Here is a 17,200-nt window from a genome sequence, read left to right on the forward strand (position 1 = left end):
CAAATTAATACATGACACAAACATACATGCCATATTTCCATCACTTGTTTGACTGGCCCTCTTTTAATTATGTTCTTTTGAAATGGTTTAATGGCACCTGACTGGAGAATTAGCACCTCCAACTGTTTATCTTGATACGCCCAACTCCTAAAATCAACATAACAGTAGTGGATGGAAATGCATATTAGTTAGCTTTTTTTGACAATTTTCTGGAAATTCAGTTGAAATTTATGCTACATTTGGATGGAAACTTGACTACTGACAAAGCTAGCGACTAGCTGGTGAACATAGTGAAGAATTTACCAGCTTAAGAGCCAGATATGAATGAATGAATGTTACTCTGTTTCTGCCAGATGTGTAAACAACTGTTTGCTCACATGTAAAACTAATAAATGGTGCTGAATCCTCTTGTTCTCAGATTGGAGTATAGTCTGTTGATTCTCTATGATCCATATCAAGGTAACACTGTAAGACAAAAAACACTGATGTAACTTTCAGTGTGCATGAATGTGAGAAAGGAAGAACAAACACCTTTCTGTCTCTTTGAAGATGCAGATGAGAAGAACAGAGACATCAAACAGTGTACACCTTCATATCATATCACATCGCATCTTGTCTAATAAAATTAAATCTCTTTTTATTATAGGACAAGCAAGTTTAACCTTTTTCCATGTGATATATTATTAGTGTCATAAGACCAACAATTTGCTGCCAGATATGTCACCTTGGCATGAGAGTGAAGTCCACGTGGACCACAAGTGATGAAGCACGTGAATTAACAGCTACACAGTAGCAGATCATTAGGGCATGTGTGTAGTGCATGAGTCGTTCTGTAGAGTTTCCTGGAGCCAGAGCAGGGTGGTGTATGAAAGGTAGAGAGTCATAGAGGACATATGAGAGATGAGAGGGAACATATGAGCTCATTCATGTGCCCTTCATCTTCAGCACGTTTGTTTAACGATTCTGTGGTCAGTGGTGAGGATTCTTGTAGTGAGAGAGTGGCACGAGTGAGTCTGAGCGGTGGAAACATCATCAGTCACAGCTAGGAGGGATTCACTGCACCAGGTCAGAGGTTGAGTCTTATTTATTGTTTAAATACGACCAGGAAATACCAGCAGGGTGCTGTTCTCAGTCCAAAAACATTTCACCATTCTCAGTAGGATTGAAAAAGATAACATTTGGTTAAAACAGCCGGGCAGTTGGATCAATGTGATCTTCACGTGTGAGCCTAGAATTTGTTGGTCAGCAGGCCAGACATATGGATGTCTCCTCTGGCTGCAAGTCCTGAGACTCTGCAGCCAGAATGAAAGGAATGTGAGACTGATAAACAGACGGCCTCCACGTTCAGAACCGCTGCCTGACCTCATGTGATCCTCTGCTCCTGGACCACATATCTGCTGAGGTTTATTTGCGTTTCCTTATTTAGCTAAAATCTTTATTTAAACCAGCAGGCTCAGGGTATTATAAACGTCTATCTTCACTGTGTTTTAATGTTTTACATCTATGTGCCGTGTCAGAGGTGGTTTGGTAAATGTATCCTGGCAGCATTTCCCGCTCAGGGCCGTGATATACCATTATCCATTGCGTCAGTGCTCGTAGTAAGGTGCTGCTCCCTGAGCTTGCAGACTCAAGACAGCACTACCAGAGTGTCTTTAACCACATGGCCTCGGCTTTAACGGGCTGACCTGGCTGCTGCCACATTAACCATCATATCAGCATTCATCATTGTCTTTTCCCGGTACACCACAGATCTGAAGGAGAACAGTGAGATACAGTGAGCAGGCACACTGAAGCCAAGAGATAAATGTCTTGTGGCTTTGTGTGTTTGAGTGCATGCATCCATCTGTGTATGTGTGTGTGTGTGTATGTTTTTTTTTCTATGGCCAGATGGCACCAGCTGGATTAATAGTGTGTGAGTTATTCCCAGTGGGGTGTACTGTGCACATGTAAAGAAAAGCAGGAAGCGAGGTCTGTCACCTGAACTAAATAGCTGCTGCCGGTGATGTCATCTTTGTCTTACACACATCAATAACTGTTGTAATAAATTAACAATAAAGGAATCCCGAACTGTGTTAGTCTATAAGGCCTAAATAGTGTTTTTACGCATGAATCATTCGGCACATATAGTACATATTGCTCATATTTTATATCTGTTGCTAGGTAAACTTTATGGGGAAAAACAGCAAAATTATGGCCAGACGTTTTGTAACTGATGTAGAGCTGAAATGATTAGTCTATTGATTTGTTAGACGATCAATAGAAAAATGATTGGCAACTATTTTCATTATTGATTCACCACTAAAGTAATTTTTCAGACAAAAATGCCAAAGATTTCCTTGTTACAGGAAATCTCTGGTGAGGATTTGTTGCTTTTCTTTGTCTTTGGTGGTAGTAAAGTGAAAATATTTGTGTTTCTAACTGTTGGTCAGACAAAATGAGCAATCTGATGATGTCAGATTGAGCTTTGGGAAATTATGATGGCTGTTTTCTTACATTTTATAGACCAAACAATTAATTGATTAATCATGAAAATAATCATTAGCAGCAGCCCTAAATTGATGGTCTTTTCTCTAAAGGATATCGTGTAAGTTTATTGCACGAGATAAATTACACACTCTTGTTGTGATCTTGACACTGACTATTCTTATGCCCCCCAAAAAGCGAATATCCTTCACATATTATGCACAAATTCATAAACTCTTTGGGTATCTGCTTTGCTCTCAACAAATTGTCTCTAGACTAAGTGAAAGAGATGAGATACGTGTGAAGCTGTTCAGGCCCTGTAGACATACAGTCTGTGAGGTTTAAAATAGGTCATTGATGGCCCCTCAGTCTTTTCTGGATTGTTGGTCAATGGAGCCATTATGTGAGCCTTTAATTGAGTGATGTGCATTCATGAGTGCGCTCACAGAAGTAACGTGCTCACACAAACATTATTGTAAGAATCTGCGTTTGCTGTACACCATGTTAAGAAATATCAATATAAAGATATTGTCTGATGTCTCAGTTAGTTGTAATACTACATAAAGCCCTCTGTGTGTACCTCACTAACTTGTTTTCACAATTTTCACCATTAATAAGCCTAACGCACCCCCCATGTCCCCCGGGTCTGGGTGGGATCCCCCTTCAGCAGAAGGATTCACTGGAGGACAGAGAGAGAGTCAGACTGAGTAAAAAAAAAAAAAAAAGAGAGACAGAGGCAGAAACAGTGATGAACAAGACTGTGTTTGTATCCACAAGCGTGTGATTTTTGTTTCTCCTCATGTGTTATTTCTAAAGGCTTGAATATATGTGCCAATAAAACATAAGTTCACTGGGCCTCTGAGCCAGACCCCGCCTATACGTGAATATTCAGCAGAGCTGCTTGAACAAAGCAGCAGCAGGGTGTGGCTTCAGTGAGGAGGAAACAAAAGGAAAAGAGCTTTACAGCTGCAAGAAAGTTTTAAAATTCAGATGGTTGCTTTAGTATCATCATCAGGAAATTTAGTCTGTGTTGTTTTTGTGAGACTTTTCAATTCTTTGATAGGTTTAATTCATGAGAAGTTCTGTCTAAATAAGATGATTTATCAGGGCTCACCTAATAGTGCTGGAAATATTTCTGTTTGTTGTCTATTAAACCTTTGACATTTTTGTCTGTGTAAAATATATCTCATGCGTAATTCGCAAATACAAATGAGTCTGTAACGTCTCAGTTCATTTTCAATTTCCAAGGGGCGTTATTAACGGGCACAGACGAAAATGCCTCTGGACGCAGTTGGATAGACCTACAACCAATGAGAGCAACAAAATGTGTGACATAGCATTGAGTGGCATAGCCCTTTGTAGCCCTCTGAACGAGAAGGGTCTATCTCGCAGACCTTCATGACACGCCCACCTGACCCCTGACCCCAACCCTAACCACCCCATTGCTCATGCCTAAACCTAACCAAGTGAGTGTGTCATGTGGTAAACAGGGTGTGTTGTGTCGATACTGCGAGTCCGCAGATAGACGTACTTGCTCTGTACAGTCATTGTATCAAACCCGCCCCCAAATTAGATAAATGGTTGTGATTGGCCCGACCCGGACCAGGTGAGCTGGAAATCTGTCTGAACAGGAGGTGGAAGTTCAAAATTCATAAATCTGCCACAAATTCAAGATAAATGGATGAAGTTCATTGTCTGCCATTTTTAGTTTTTGAGTGCTCATTTTTTGTAATGGACCAGACTGCTGTGCGAAATTTGGGGTGTTTTTGTTCATGGGAATGCAAATTTATTAGAAGAGGGAGGAAAGAAGGAATACATTTCAAAGAAAAAGAAAATGTAAGAAAACAAAAGAAAATACTGGCAAAAACTATTTGCTCTCTACTGTATCAGTTTTTTAAATATCCGCAGTTCACCATATTGTTACAAACTCAAAGGAAGTTTTAGATTTTATATCATCAAAAGTTTCAGTCTATTGGTGTTCATTATTTTTTCCATTTTGTGTCTAACCACGTGGCCAGCAGTGAGCTGTTGCAGTATCAACACCATGCACTGTTTGGTGAGAATTGATTAGTACAATGAACAGCTTCACCAATCAATCACATGACACATGTTGTTGTAAGTGGCATGAAGTTGCCTCCGGCCATCATTACATCACTCAAACTGTTAACACTGAAGAAGCTACAAACAGGCCACGTGAAACAGGCGTTATGGCTGTTGTGGACTGACTGTAACCATGAACAAAAATTAAATAATGACTTTAATTACAGCCCTTATAGCCTTTGTGAGTTTTGATTATGAGTTGAGGTAAATTCATACATCCATACTTTGAAACTTTGAATTGGTTTTATTAGGTTTTTGGGAGTTGATAATGAATAACAGTGTTATATCACTGTGGTCGGGTCAGGCACAGAATCAGGCTTTTGTTGAAGTGTTGTTATTTACACCACATGAGTCCAAGGCTGACCGCTCTACAGCTCCTACGGGGAAAATGTTCCAGTATGTCTAATTTTATAACGGACTACAACAGAATTTTACAGCATCTCCCAAGAATTGAAACTGAAACAGTAAATAGTATTAGTCTGCGTCAGTCTGCGTCTAGACCTTATCTGGTCTCATGTTCCATTTTAGTCTCCATTTAGCTTTATCTACAGGATGTTTTGTACAAAGATGTGAATAAATATTGATGAGAAATGCAGTGGCTGTGAGCTGGAATGAAACAAAAAATAAAACCAAGCAGGGAAAGACCAGAGTGGGGCAAAAAAGAGGAATGTTAAAGCTCTTTTGATGCTGGGAACTCCCGCTCAGTTTTCTCCAAGCATCTCTGATGTCTCAGGCATGAGAAACTCTCAGAGGCCCGCTCTGAGAGATCTGAACAGAACATTATTCATAGGAGATCAAAAACAAAGGTCGCAGAATATGATAAACAAACACATACATATTGAGTATCTGCACACACACAAAAATATGAACTTCTTTGGGTTATATATTATTCTGGTGAAGGTGCTTTCCTAAACCCGACGCCCTCACTGCAATCAAGAGTGTAACGCGGCCCTGTAGCCTTTCATAGTCGTTTGTTATCCTGAATTATTTTTTCTTGCAGCCCCTTTAGTGCAACTTTGAGCTTTGGGAATGTAAAGAATGCTAACACAGGCGCTTGACGTATCCCAGATTTCTTTGGTTTATTTGATTGAGTGTTGGACACAGTGTCTCATCATCAATGCTGACAGAAAGTCAACGCCTAGGAGGCAGTTTATATTCCCCATTTTACAGCACATTTTTTGTTAATTTGACAGGATGAATAATTGTTATTATTTACATTTTATCCAAATATACTAGTGCAAGCTCAGTATCACATTATCCTGTATAAATGCACTGCTGTGTCCAACGAAGGCAAACATCGAACGCTGATCGTTGTTTTTCTTCATCATGAGCAGATTTTCATAGATGCTTTAAAATGATCATCTACCCCCTTTATGTAATGCAGTTCAGAAGGGAAATTAAAGTTATATTTTGCAATCATTGCATTTTCAATTGTTTATTAGATAATAGGCAGAGTTGTCAAATAAACAGGTGTTGATGATGACGTCAAGCACGTTAAGCGACTGATGTAATTGAATGTAAAATGATAATGCTGATTAAGGATGTGGTACAAGTGAAAAGCCTGTTTGATTTATTCGTCAGTCAGGGCTCATGGTGAATAGTGAATCTGGGCCAATTTGACAGAGAGGAGAGGGTGGAGTTAAAGCTGAATGTTTAGGGACAGCTGGCTGTAAATCTGCTCGATGGATGACATCACTGCACATGCTGCCTTTCTCCCCAAGGTCCTCACCCTTTCAGAAACCTTAATACAACAGAGATATGTAGCAAATCACCGATGACTGCATTGTTATTGTGCTTTTCCCTCAGCATACGCCCGTTCTCTGATGGCCATCTAAAGCTAAAGTGGACACGGCTGTCAAACTGCAGTGTAATTAAAAAATATTTTCCCTCATTTTTATACAGATTCACTTTAGTTAATGCTTTTGCATAAATGTGCAAAAGACAAAAACCACACATACATATCAGTGCAATGATTTCTTAATACAGAGGTAGCCTTTTAACACTGAGATCTTCTTTAGAGTTTTAAATATCTGCCATGTAGAAGGATGAAAATTAGCATTTTAACATAAAGGATGGTGTCCACAGTCAAATTGCTTATACTGTTCAACTGACTCGTCCCACTGCAATGATTTGATAGTGCCAACATATAATACTATAGATAAATACATGGGATAAGTGTAGGATAAGATGAGTTAGCATAAGGCATGACAGGGAGCATCTTTAATTTGGCAGTGATAGAGGCTTTACAGGCTTTCTTGTGATACTATTGACTTTTTTAAAGCTGCACTGATCAATATTTTTACATTAACAATGGATTGAAAGCTACTATGTGCAAGTGTGTCTCCACAGAACTCAGTAGTGTCTTTTAGCTCGTCGTTTTCATTTATAGCCTTCAACTTCAGCTGTTTTAGTTCACTCACCGCTCTCAAAAGTCTTATTTCCAGCAGCAGCCAGCAGCTATTTTCAGTGGAAAAAAAACCGACACTACACTTCCTGCCCAGCACCAAACAGCAGACAGCTAATGAGCATAGTGGATCATTTAGCAGCAGAGCCAGATATTAACTTCAGGAGTGGGTGGAAACCAAAGAAGAGCTATAAGGAGAGGGATTTGATAGGTGGACACAAACAAGACTCCAAATGAATGTTGCTCCATGTCTGCTGGAGGCAACTGTCATGTTCACCAAATCCATTTTATAAGGTGATAATATGTCGATGTTGTGTTTACTTGTTCCACTGCTTGAAGTTGCCAAAAAATATATATGTATCATATAATTCTGCTTTAAATGTATAATAGTATATGATGTTTTTTTGACTATTACAGAAAGATTTTGGTACCTCAGATTAATTAATTTCACCTTCAAAGAATCAACTAAACCCTTTTAAACCTTCACCTGCACTCGGCAGCTCCACTCGTCAGTCGGGTACCGCTGAGCCCCAGCAGCCAGTCAGTGCTGACTCAGCAGTTCTCTGAAACCCGATGTCTTCTCCCATTTGGGACGCAAGTGAATATGCAAGATGAGCCAACAGTAATGTACTGGGACACCACAACCCCAGCCTCTCGTCCATCAGTATTGATCTAGACTCTGCTTCCCATCAAGTGACCAACACTGTTCTGTTATCTTGTGTCTCGTCCGTTAAAGTTCTGATAGCCGGAAAGTCTGTGAGACTCTCTGACTCCCTGTTTTATCTCTGTTGCTTTATGAGACTGTTTTCCTGTTTCACTGCAACTATGTAGACACTGGTTCATCTTGGTTCTTTCTCACTATGGTTACCTTTTGATCCATTTCAAATCAACACTCTAAAAATGGGCCTTGAGCAGGACATGACAAGGACATCTCCAGACATCACATTTACTGTACCGCAGCATCTAACTGGCCTTGTTACAGGAATGTGACATGGTGAGAGATTTGTTGTACAGATTGAAAAGTGAGTCAAACAGATCAAGGAGAGAGAGGCCCAGGCATGAGTTTGATAGGGGGGTTTATTCTGTACCTGACAGGTATGCTGGCAGCAGGCACAGGCAGGAACATATCAGGGATTCCAGTCTGTCACCTCCACCTCCGTTAGTCAGGTATCATCACAGTCATCCACGCATGCATGTGTCTGTGGTCACAGTGGAAGACTGATGTTGTGCCAGCAGTCTTATTCAGATCTGTGTAAACGTGTAGGTTTGGTTTTCTGGCTGTCTGCCGCCTTTGTTAGCTGTGATAGGAGAAACTGAATGTCAGCAAGAAGTCGCTGCTTTTGTACTATTAAAGTTATATATGGTGCCGTTCACCAGGATAGCAGTGTGTTGTATTGCTGATATTATTTGTCAATTAGTCAATTAGTTTGCTTTATTGCAGCAAGATGTGACACACTAAAGCAGAACATTAACGTCATGCCAACACATATTTATTCTGTTAATGCCATGCAGCAGGGTTGCCAATTAAACACTGAGCATACAGCAGTGCTTGAATTTAATTGAGTGGAGTTGTGGCACATTAGATTTTTGTCAACATCAGTACTTTTACATATTAGTATCAGTACTTACTACTGTCTGAATGTCGATACATGATGGTGTCCTGTCCAAACATGCCACAAGAGGAAATAAAAACGTGCAATGTGTGGCTTTCAGTCAAAAAAGCTGCTAGATAATTTTTTAAATTACAATTCAAACACTGACCCTGAAATTCATTATTATGAAATCTAACTGTTTGGATATGTGTGTGTGTGTGTGTTGTTCCAGGTGATATACCTGCAGAAGGCTGAGATAAACAGAGAGACAGTTTACCCGATGCACCCCAGCAGCATCCATGGAGCAGAAGACATGTCCACACTGGCAGAGCTGCATGAAGCTGCCATCATGCACAACCTTTTTCTGCGCTACCAGAAAGACAACATCTATGTGAGCGACCACACTATATTAATTATCATGTTAACTACCATGATGTACCTGGTTATGTTGGTCCATTGTGTTGTTATTGTTCTTACTCCAGGGAACTGGAACATGCAACACAACTACAGTGTAATTTAAATGTAGAAAAGTTTTTATTCAAGCAAGTATCAACATGATGAAATATGAGCTTTTGGGTATAGGTTTTTATATAAGGAGAATGCAGTTTGGCAAGAATATTAAGAGCCTGTCCCACACTTTATTTTGACTATGAAAACTCACTTTTGCTTTTACTCTGCTGGTACTGCACTCATTCTCTTCTCTGCATGTATAAAACCCAGCTGAGCAGTTTATACACATTTTTAGGTGCTTGTCAAAAGGCATTCAATGAAAAAAACACTATTATTTTAACAAAAGTGAGCAAGGCCGGATGAGTGAAAGTTCATGTATTAAAATGTTAAACACCAACATTTAATAAAATGCTGATAACTCCTGGAACTAAAGAGTATTCAGAGCTGGATTCCAGATACGTTTGTTTGACCCTATCTCACTCCCAGGATTATTTTCTCGGTGGAACACTAAAGTCCCCTTGAAACTCTATCCAGGCTTTATTAAAATAATCATTGACCACAGACACATGGTAACTATGTTTTTCGAAATCCTATCTCCTAATCTCATCTTAGAGGGTCTGCCCGGTCTGTCTGTGTGGCATCACAGAACATTATCATTGTAGAATGATGACCCACAAACACACTTTTGTGAGGCACTTTTCCCCAAAGCGCATTAACAGAGCAGGAGCAGTGGGCTGGATCCTAAAATATTACCAGCCTTAGTGAACTTGTGCAAACTAGGGCATTCATTCACCATAGTTTAAGGTTATTTTCTAAGAGCATTAATGACTACACACACTGTGTCAGAAGAAGGAGACGGGAAACCGGGTGAATCTACTGAACTGATAATGTTAAGAAATTGTACTGTAGATTTCACATAGCAGCTCAATGTTTGTTCAAGATATGAGCTGTAAAATACCAAGGATTTTTCTTTCATGCCATGTATATTCTGTTATCTTTCACTGATAATCTTATCTGTCTTCCTCTCTTTTTTTATCTCCCCCTTTTCGGCTGCACTTCTTTCTGCTTTTTTATTCCCATCAGACCAACATAGGTTCAATCCTGGCAGCTGTAAACCCCTATAAGCAGATAGCGGGCCTGTATGACGGCACTGCAGTCGATTTGTACAGCAAACACCAGATGGGGGAGCTGCCTCCTCACATTTTTGCTGTTGCCAATGAGTGTTACCGCTGCTTGTGGAAGAGACATGACAGCCAGTGTGTTCTCATTAGGTAAGGATTGGGAGGAAATCAAAAGCTGCATAGTATGGATCTCTGAAATTGTGCATTTGAACTTAAAGTCTTTACACACATGTTAGAAATAAGTTTGGCTGATTTGTTTTTCTTTTACATATTATGTCTTCAGTGGAGAAAGTGGTGCTGGGAAGACAGAAAGCACCAAGTTGCTGCTGAAGTTCCTCTCAGTGATGAGTCAAAACTCAGCAGGTACTCCTCTGTCGGAGAGGACCACCAGAGTGGAGCAGGCCCTCGTCCAGAGCAGGTACTGTATGACACCCAACCTCTGACCCCAAGTATGTTTGAGTTTAAAGAAAACCCTCACCCTACTATTTTTTTTGTTGCTTTCCAAAATGATATTCTTGGAGAGTCTATTGGCAGGGTGGGAAAATCTCTGAAACACCATTTAGACCATCATGGGTCACAAAAAATCCTGTTGAAAACCACAGAATTCAATAAATGAGTGAAAAGTGTTTATTTGGTTAGTGGGTCTATGTGGCAACCCACAGTAATTATCAATTGTAGGGAAATCTCTGACGTACAAAATTCCATTCAAATTTCACATTTTTTTAGTCACTGACACAGTTTGCACAGCGCAGAGATACAAATACACGATGCATAGTTCTCCCAAGGCTGCAAAAAATGTAAAGAAATGTTCAATCACAGGATACATTTAAAAGCCTCCTTGACTGAGGCAGAAATACACTAACAGAAGGTTATTTGATTTGTTGGATTTGGTGGTTGACTTGTTTGTCCTTTGTCTCCAGTCCCATCATGGAAGCATTTGGGAATGCTAAGACTGTGTACAACAATAACTCCAGTCGCTTTGGGAAGTTCATCCAACTCCACTTTTCCCAGAATGGAAACATCCAGGGAGGCTGCATCACTGACTGTATCCTTTAACAGTGTATTTAGATATACGATAAAGAAAATAGATCTTCACAGTGTTTTGTGCAGATGACACAGACCTTTTTGTTTTTTCTCCTTGACTTTCAAACATCAGATTTGCTGGAAAAGGTAAGTTTGTGTTAAAACAACCGGGATCAGCATATTTCTTATTTGATGAGATCAATGTGTAATATCACATTCAGCCTTGAAATACTTTTACATCTTCTTCTAACCATCCTCTCTTTCCAAGAACCGCGTGGTTCGACAGAATCCTGGAGAAAGAAACTACCACATCTTCTACGCACTGTTAGCAGGGGCAGACAAAGACCACAGAGGTTGGTGTTTACAGAGTTTAAAGGAATACGGTACAATTTTTCACCCACGTAGTCACCAAAGTGACCCCTGTTTAGAGAAATCAAGTGACTTAAAATGTGTGCTCCAAGCAGCACTGAAGCCAATTGGAAACTCAATCAATCAAAATCAAATATACACAAAATATAAACAGTTTGAACCAACATGAATTTGTTACATTTTTCTTTGTTTTCACAGGAATGTATTGTAGTTAACTGCTAAAAATGTTGTGAAATGTTTATCTCTCTGTATAATAGTTCTCTCTAAATCTGTGAGAATTAGTAGCGTGGAGCAAAGGGCCTTCCGATGTTATACGGAGGATGAAGTTGTCTTTTTTTGCATGAATACATTCAATTTCATTTGTCATTTCTCTGTGTTGCAGACATGTACTTACTGTCTGAGGGTCCTGAGTCGTATCACTACCTGAGCCAGTCAGGCTGTGTGCAGGACAGCAGTCTGGATGACAAGCAGCTGTTCAACAGCGTTATGGTAAGGACAAGGAGAGGAAAGAAGGAATATTTTCAGTGCACATGGTTTGTTGTACCTCAAGGGGGCACCATCACCCTTATATCGTGATTGTAATCCATTTTACCAGTCAGGCTTCCAAATTCCTGAAAACATGAGGGGAAAATGTTTTGTTCTATTGAATTTTGAGGCACATAATGTTCATTTTAGTGTTTTATCATCAGTGATTTGTCATCAGTGATTCCGTGTTTCCTCACATGTTGTCCAACTTTGTCTGTGTTGTGTCGCAGGAAGCCCTGAAAGTGATGGAGTTCACCGAGGAGGAGATCAGAGACGTGTTCAAGTTGCTGTCTGCTGTCCTCCAGATGGGCAACATTGAATTTATGACTGCTGGCGGGGCTCAGATCACTTCTAAAGGGGGTAGGAGAAGAAATTAAGGGAGTGATAACAGATTTACTACTCAGTGTGCGTGTGTGTGTGTGTGTGTGTGTGTGTGTGTGTGTGTGTGTGTGTGTGTGTGTGTGTGTGTGTGTGTGTGTGTGTTAGATGGACTTGGACGAAGTGGTGCAAGCATCCTAAATCTGTCCTGTGCTGTTGAAACTTTGAGGGAAATGGATGAAATAATGAATGTTTGTTTGGGTTTAAAGGGAGTAGTTCTTTCAAGAAAAAATCTTATTTTCCCTAAAATTAGTACCAAATTACATCATTTTCCCAGTAAATCTTTAGGAAAGTATTCAGAAATTACAGATCCTTTAAATAAAGTGTTGAAATTTCATTATTCATTTTCAAAACAGAGAAGAAAAAGTAATATTAGTTTTATGAGAACCCATCTCTTGCCAAACCATTTCTCACACAAGCAACCTCATAAACTCTTTGGTGAGACCATCATTATGAACATATGCCATGCCTTGTGAAAACCTGTAGAGTTTGATTTTAAAACACCATTCACATTCCTGAGATCTTCAAACATAACAACAAGGTCGGGTTGAATCAAAGGGAAATGTGTGACAAAATGGTCCAGTGCTTCAGGTTGCTGTTTGCAACAAGTGGACACAGAACGTACGTGATGTTTATCATACAGTGGAAAAAATGTTTTATCTAACTTTGAAGCTGTTTGCGGGGAAATCTGGGAGCATGTGGGTTTTAGTGGTTAAGCCTGTTAAAATGACCAATTGTTACTTCCTGCTGGAATTTATTGTAGAAAACCTCTATTTTCTAAACCAGATGGATAGTTCACTGCTGATGTTGGATGTTCTGCAGTATTCCTTATGCCCCTGAGTTTGATTGACATTGTACTAGCAGACAGAGCTCTGAACAGGCTGAAACATGAGCTCAAGGCTCCTTTGTTAGCTGTGTCTGACCTCTTTTCCAAAGAACCAGTGAACTACAGTGACTGCAGAATACTACAGCTCCGCCAGCAGAGTAGAGTTTCCTATAGACTGTATAGGATCGCAGTATATATGTCAACTCTTTTGTTTGACATAAATAGGAGTGACTTGAACTGTCTGTGGCCTGCCTTACACGCATACATATCCAAGTATAAAAGTAAAGTTTAAATATTTGTATATCTATGTTTGTCTGTGTGTGTGTGTTTCAGTGGTCAGCAATGTCAGCGAGCTGCTTGGCCTCGACTCCTTCCAGCTGTCAGAGGTGTTGACCCAGCGCTCCATGATCCTCAGAGGAGAGGAGATCTGCTCACCGCTCACTGTGGAGCAGGTAAACAACACCATCCAACCTAACTTACTCCTGCGCTGCTCATCAAAGGAATCATACAGAACAATCCTGAAACATTTGCACATCCTTCCTTATTTCCCACATTTCAGTGTAGTATCTTGGGATTTGGTGCAAGGTGGCACAAAGAGGTGGTTCAGAGGTTTTTTTCTTTCTTGAATTGAAGACACTGGAACATACAGTAGATGCCTGTTTGTCTCCCTCCCCTCTCCTGGTGACACTCACAGCCTTTCTCCGGCACTCTCCCCCACATGCCTCTCCAGATCCCTTGCGTGACTCCCAGCCATTTCCTGCTTTTTGTCTGCCAGATTCCCAGCACAATAAAGCCATCGTGATAGTGATCTGAGTCAAAAGCACAATAGAGCCAATGACTGGGGGATGAAGTGAGGGACTTCTCCTCTGGAGGCAGTGCAGCCAGGCACGAAGACTTGAGACACCGTAATAATTCACTCATGCCTTGCTTGGCTTCAAATGTCCACGCTGCGGTTTGTAATTAATGTGAATATTTCAGAAATCTTCATCTGCATGTGTTATCCTTTTCGCCATATGCCAGAAGAACATTGTGACGCACGACACAATCCTTGTTGGATGAGCACAAGCCTCCAGCCCACTCGTTCTCACAAATGTCAGCGAATATGCAGAATGGACCTTTACTATAATCACAGGGACACGAAAGTCACAAGAAAGCTTTTCATCACTGGACAAAGATCTTGTGCTGTCACCCCGCTGCTGCTTGTTCTGCCTGGCCTTTGAAGCAGCCTGTCTCTTAATAGAGTGCATTATTCCAGTCCTGGAGTCAGTAAGAATGGCCTCTTCTCACAGTGGCCAGGGGTCACCCACCCTACGACTGCCTGCAGTAGCCCCCCTCCCCTCCTCTCCCCTCCCCTCCCCTCCTCATCCTGGACAAACAGCCATTCTTCTCACCCCTGTGACGGAGATCCTGGAGCCGCCAGCTTTCTGTTCACAGCCGCTTGTTGCAGGAGGCGACTGGCTATGATGGATTACTCAAAAGCCCAGGAGCATTGTTGCCCCAAATACAGTACACACCGCCACACTCTGTTGTGTTTTTAATTCAAGCACAATGCCTGTGGAGGAAGTGTCGCTGGCAAGCTCAAGCTGTTTGTATACATGCACGGATGATGTCTGTCTTGCTGAGAGGCCGACTTCATGGCAGCTGGAGAAAATCAGAAACTCGAACGGCAGATAGATTTTGTCACCACATAAGTATCAAATTACATGAGCTACGTTGTCAGTTACAGAGAGGTAAAGTCTCTGATTATGATAGTTGACAAAACAACTCCTCTCTTATTCTGGACTTTCGATTTGATCAACTTGTCTTCCTCAGCAGGTTGGAAACTTGGGAGCTTTTGACCTTTTTTTACTCTAATTATGTTTAATTGTTTAACTGCCATGCAAAGAAAATCCAGCCTGTCAGCTAATCCCAGCAGATTAAAATATACTTAAAGAAGACTTCTAAAAAATATACATTTTTTAAAATCAAACTCTTCATTATAAGTCACGTGTAAGTCTTTTGAGTACTATGCCTTATTAGACTGCATGACTCTTCCTGGGTGAAGTGAAAGGAAAGGTGCAACAGCAAAGACATAATTTCCTTGTGCAGGGTTTAAAAAAAGAGAAGCAATTATCTACAAAAACGTGTTTATACAATGCTCTGATTTGACCTTTTTTTCTCCAGTTGGATTTTTTTAATATAACAAATACTGCGAGCAGTGCGTCACTCTTAAGATATGAAGGTGATAAACGACGGTGTCTGTTGTGAAAACACACATGGTCTTACCTGCTGCCTGCAGACAGATGCTGACATAACACACCTTTGTCTCCAAACCACTGTTTGTTTTATAGACTCTCCGCTGCGGCCTCACACAGCCCGTTAGTCAAACAATAAATGTATCGTTGTTTTTAACCGCTTTAACCTCAATCTTATTGAACTGATGGAATGTATATGGTGATAAAATGTTGTGTTTAGGATATACACTGCAAAGTTTCTTCATTCATTATTTATGCCTGACTTGGTATCCATGGTAACCTCTGTGTCATGATTCGCAGGCCGTGGACTCGCGGGACTCAGTTGCCATGGCGCTTTATTCTCAGTGTTTCTCCTGGATTATAATGAGAATCAACCACAAGATAAAAGGCAAAGACAATTTCAAGTCCATCGGCATCCTGGACATCTTCGGCTTTGAGAACTTTGAGGTGAAATCTTACTCGTTGAATCCTAGCTTTATTCAGCAAAAAAAATCTAAATCCTCATTTAAAGGTCCTGAAAGCTTATTTTATCACTCAGCTTCTTACCAAGAGTAAAGGGATCCTACATGAACACGAAATTTCCCTCCAAACTTAGAACAGTTTTGGTGATTTCGCATTAGAAAGCAGAGTATTTCCTTTTTTCTCTGTGCTCAACTGGAAAAAGGTGATGTCACCTACTAAAGATGATTTTTAAGACATTGATTGTTACTTATTTAGTCAGGAATATTTAATGTTTTTGAGAAATACTTAAGATTTGGAGTCACATTTTCAGGGGCTTTAAAATCATCATTTAAAACTTTAAATCTTTCAGTGAAATGAGATTTTACTTGTATCCAACACCAATAAATTCTGTAAAAAACATAAACATGCCATCACTTGTTCAAAGTCACACCAGTGAATCATTTTAAGACTCACATGACTTGTTGACATGCAAGTATTTGCATTGAGAACTGATTACAGATGACCTGCCAAAGCTACAGAACTGACGGTTATGAAATTAAACAATTTTCTTCCGTCCTGTAGGTGAACCGGTTTGAACAGTTTAACATCAACTACGCCAACGAGAAACTTCAGGAGTATTTCAATAAGCACATCTTCTCACTGGAGCAGCTGGAATATAATAGGTACAAAGTCTCAATAAATTAAAGTTATTTTAAATACTTACATTTTACAGATTATGTTTGTGTGCTGATACAGTAGATTTGTTGAAAATAAAACAAGGCTTTGCATGTGCTGGAGACGGTCCCGCAGACAGAAAGGGTTGGGGATGGGGGTTGGGCCTCTTCTTGGCTTTACAGGCAGACTGCCAGAGGTTTGGATTCAGCTCAGATTCTCCCCCAGACAGTTGTTTTGTTGTATAAAGGACCAGCAGCTTGGACATGGCTCATTTCATCACATGTTCATGCTGGACAATACAGCCCTTGTGTCTTGCTAGTTGTTTATATTTATATACTGTGTATGTCGCGGGTGTGTGTCTTTGTCCTCACAGGGAGGGCATCCAGTGGGAAGCCATAGACTGGATGGATAACGCAGAGTGTCTGGATCTCATAGAAAAGGTAACGAGACAGTCAGACCCCTGACAGAGCAAAGTCACCGCCGGGACTGACCGCTAACCGCCAACCAGAGCGTGCTGACCCAGACGCCACACTGTGCTTACATTGCCCTCCTTCTCCTACTCTATCATTATATAGTCTCGTTTTGCATGTTGTGTGCAC

At 40.5% G+C, this 17,200-nt stretch overlaps 1 protein-coding gene across 1 annotated transcript in view; it reads left to right on the top strand.

The window, feature by feature from the left end:
- The window catches only part of myo10l3 (myosin X, like 3), a 57,096-nt gene that overhangs the window by 17,112 nt on the left and 22,784 nt on the right, over positions 1-17,200 (top strand). The window contains exons 3-14 of the mRNA XM_042426765.1: positions 8,792-8,950; positions 10,093-10,280; positions 10,414-10,548; positions 11,051-11,175; positions 11,287-11,300; positions 11,422-11,506; positions 11,905-12,011; positions 12,278-12,407; positions 13,585-13,703; positions 15,786-15,932; positions 16,509-16,609; positions 16,975-17,041. Of these exons, the coding sequence (XP_042282699.1) occupies positions 8,792-8,950; positions 10,093-10,280; positions 10,414-10,548; positions 11,051-11,175; positions 11,287-11,300; positions 11,422-11,506; positions 11,905-12,011; positions 12,278-12,407; positions 13,585-13,703; positions 15,786-15,932; positions 16,509-16,609; positions 16,975-17,041 (1,377 nt within the window). The remainder of the gene's footprint in view (positions 1-8,791; positions 8,951-10,092; positions 10,281-10,413; positions 10,549-11,050; positions 11,176-11,286; positions 11,301-11,421; positions 11,507-11,904; positions 12,012-12,277; positions 12,408-13,584; positions 13,704-15,785; positions 15,933-16,508; positions 16,610-16,974; positions 17,042-17,200) is intronic.

Source organism: Thunnus maccoyii, chromosome 11, assembly GCF_910596095.1.
Source record: "Thunnus maccoyii chromosome 11, fThuMac1.1, whole genome shotgun sequence".
NCBI lineage: Eukaryota > Metazoa > Chordata > Actinopteri > Scombriformes > Scombridae > Thunnus > Thunnus maccoyii.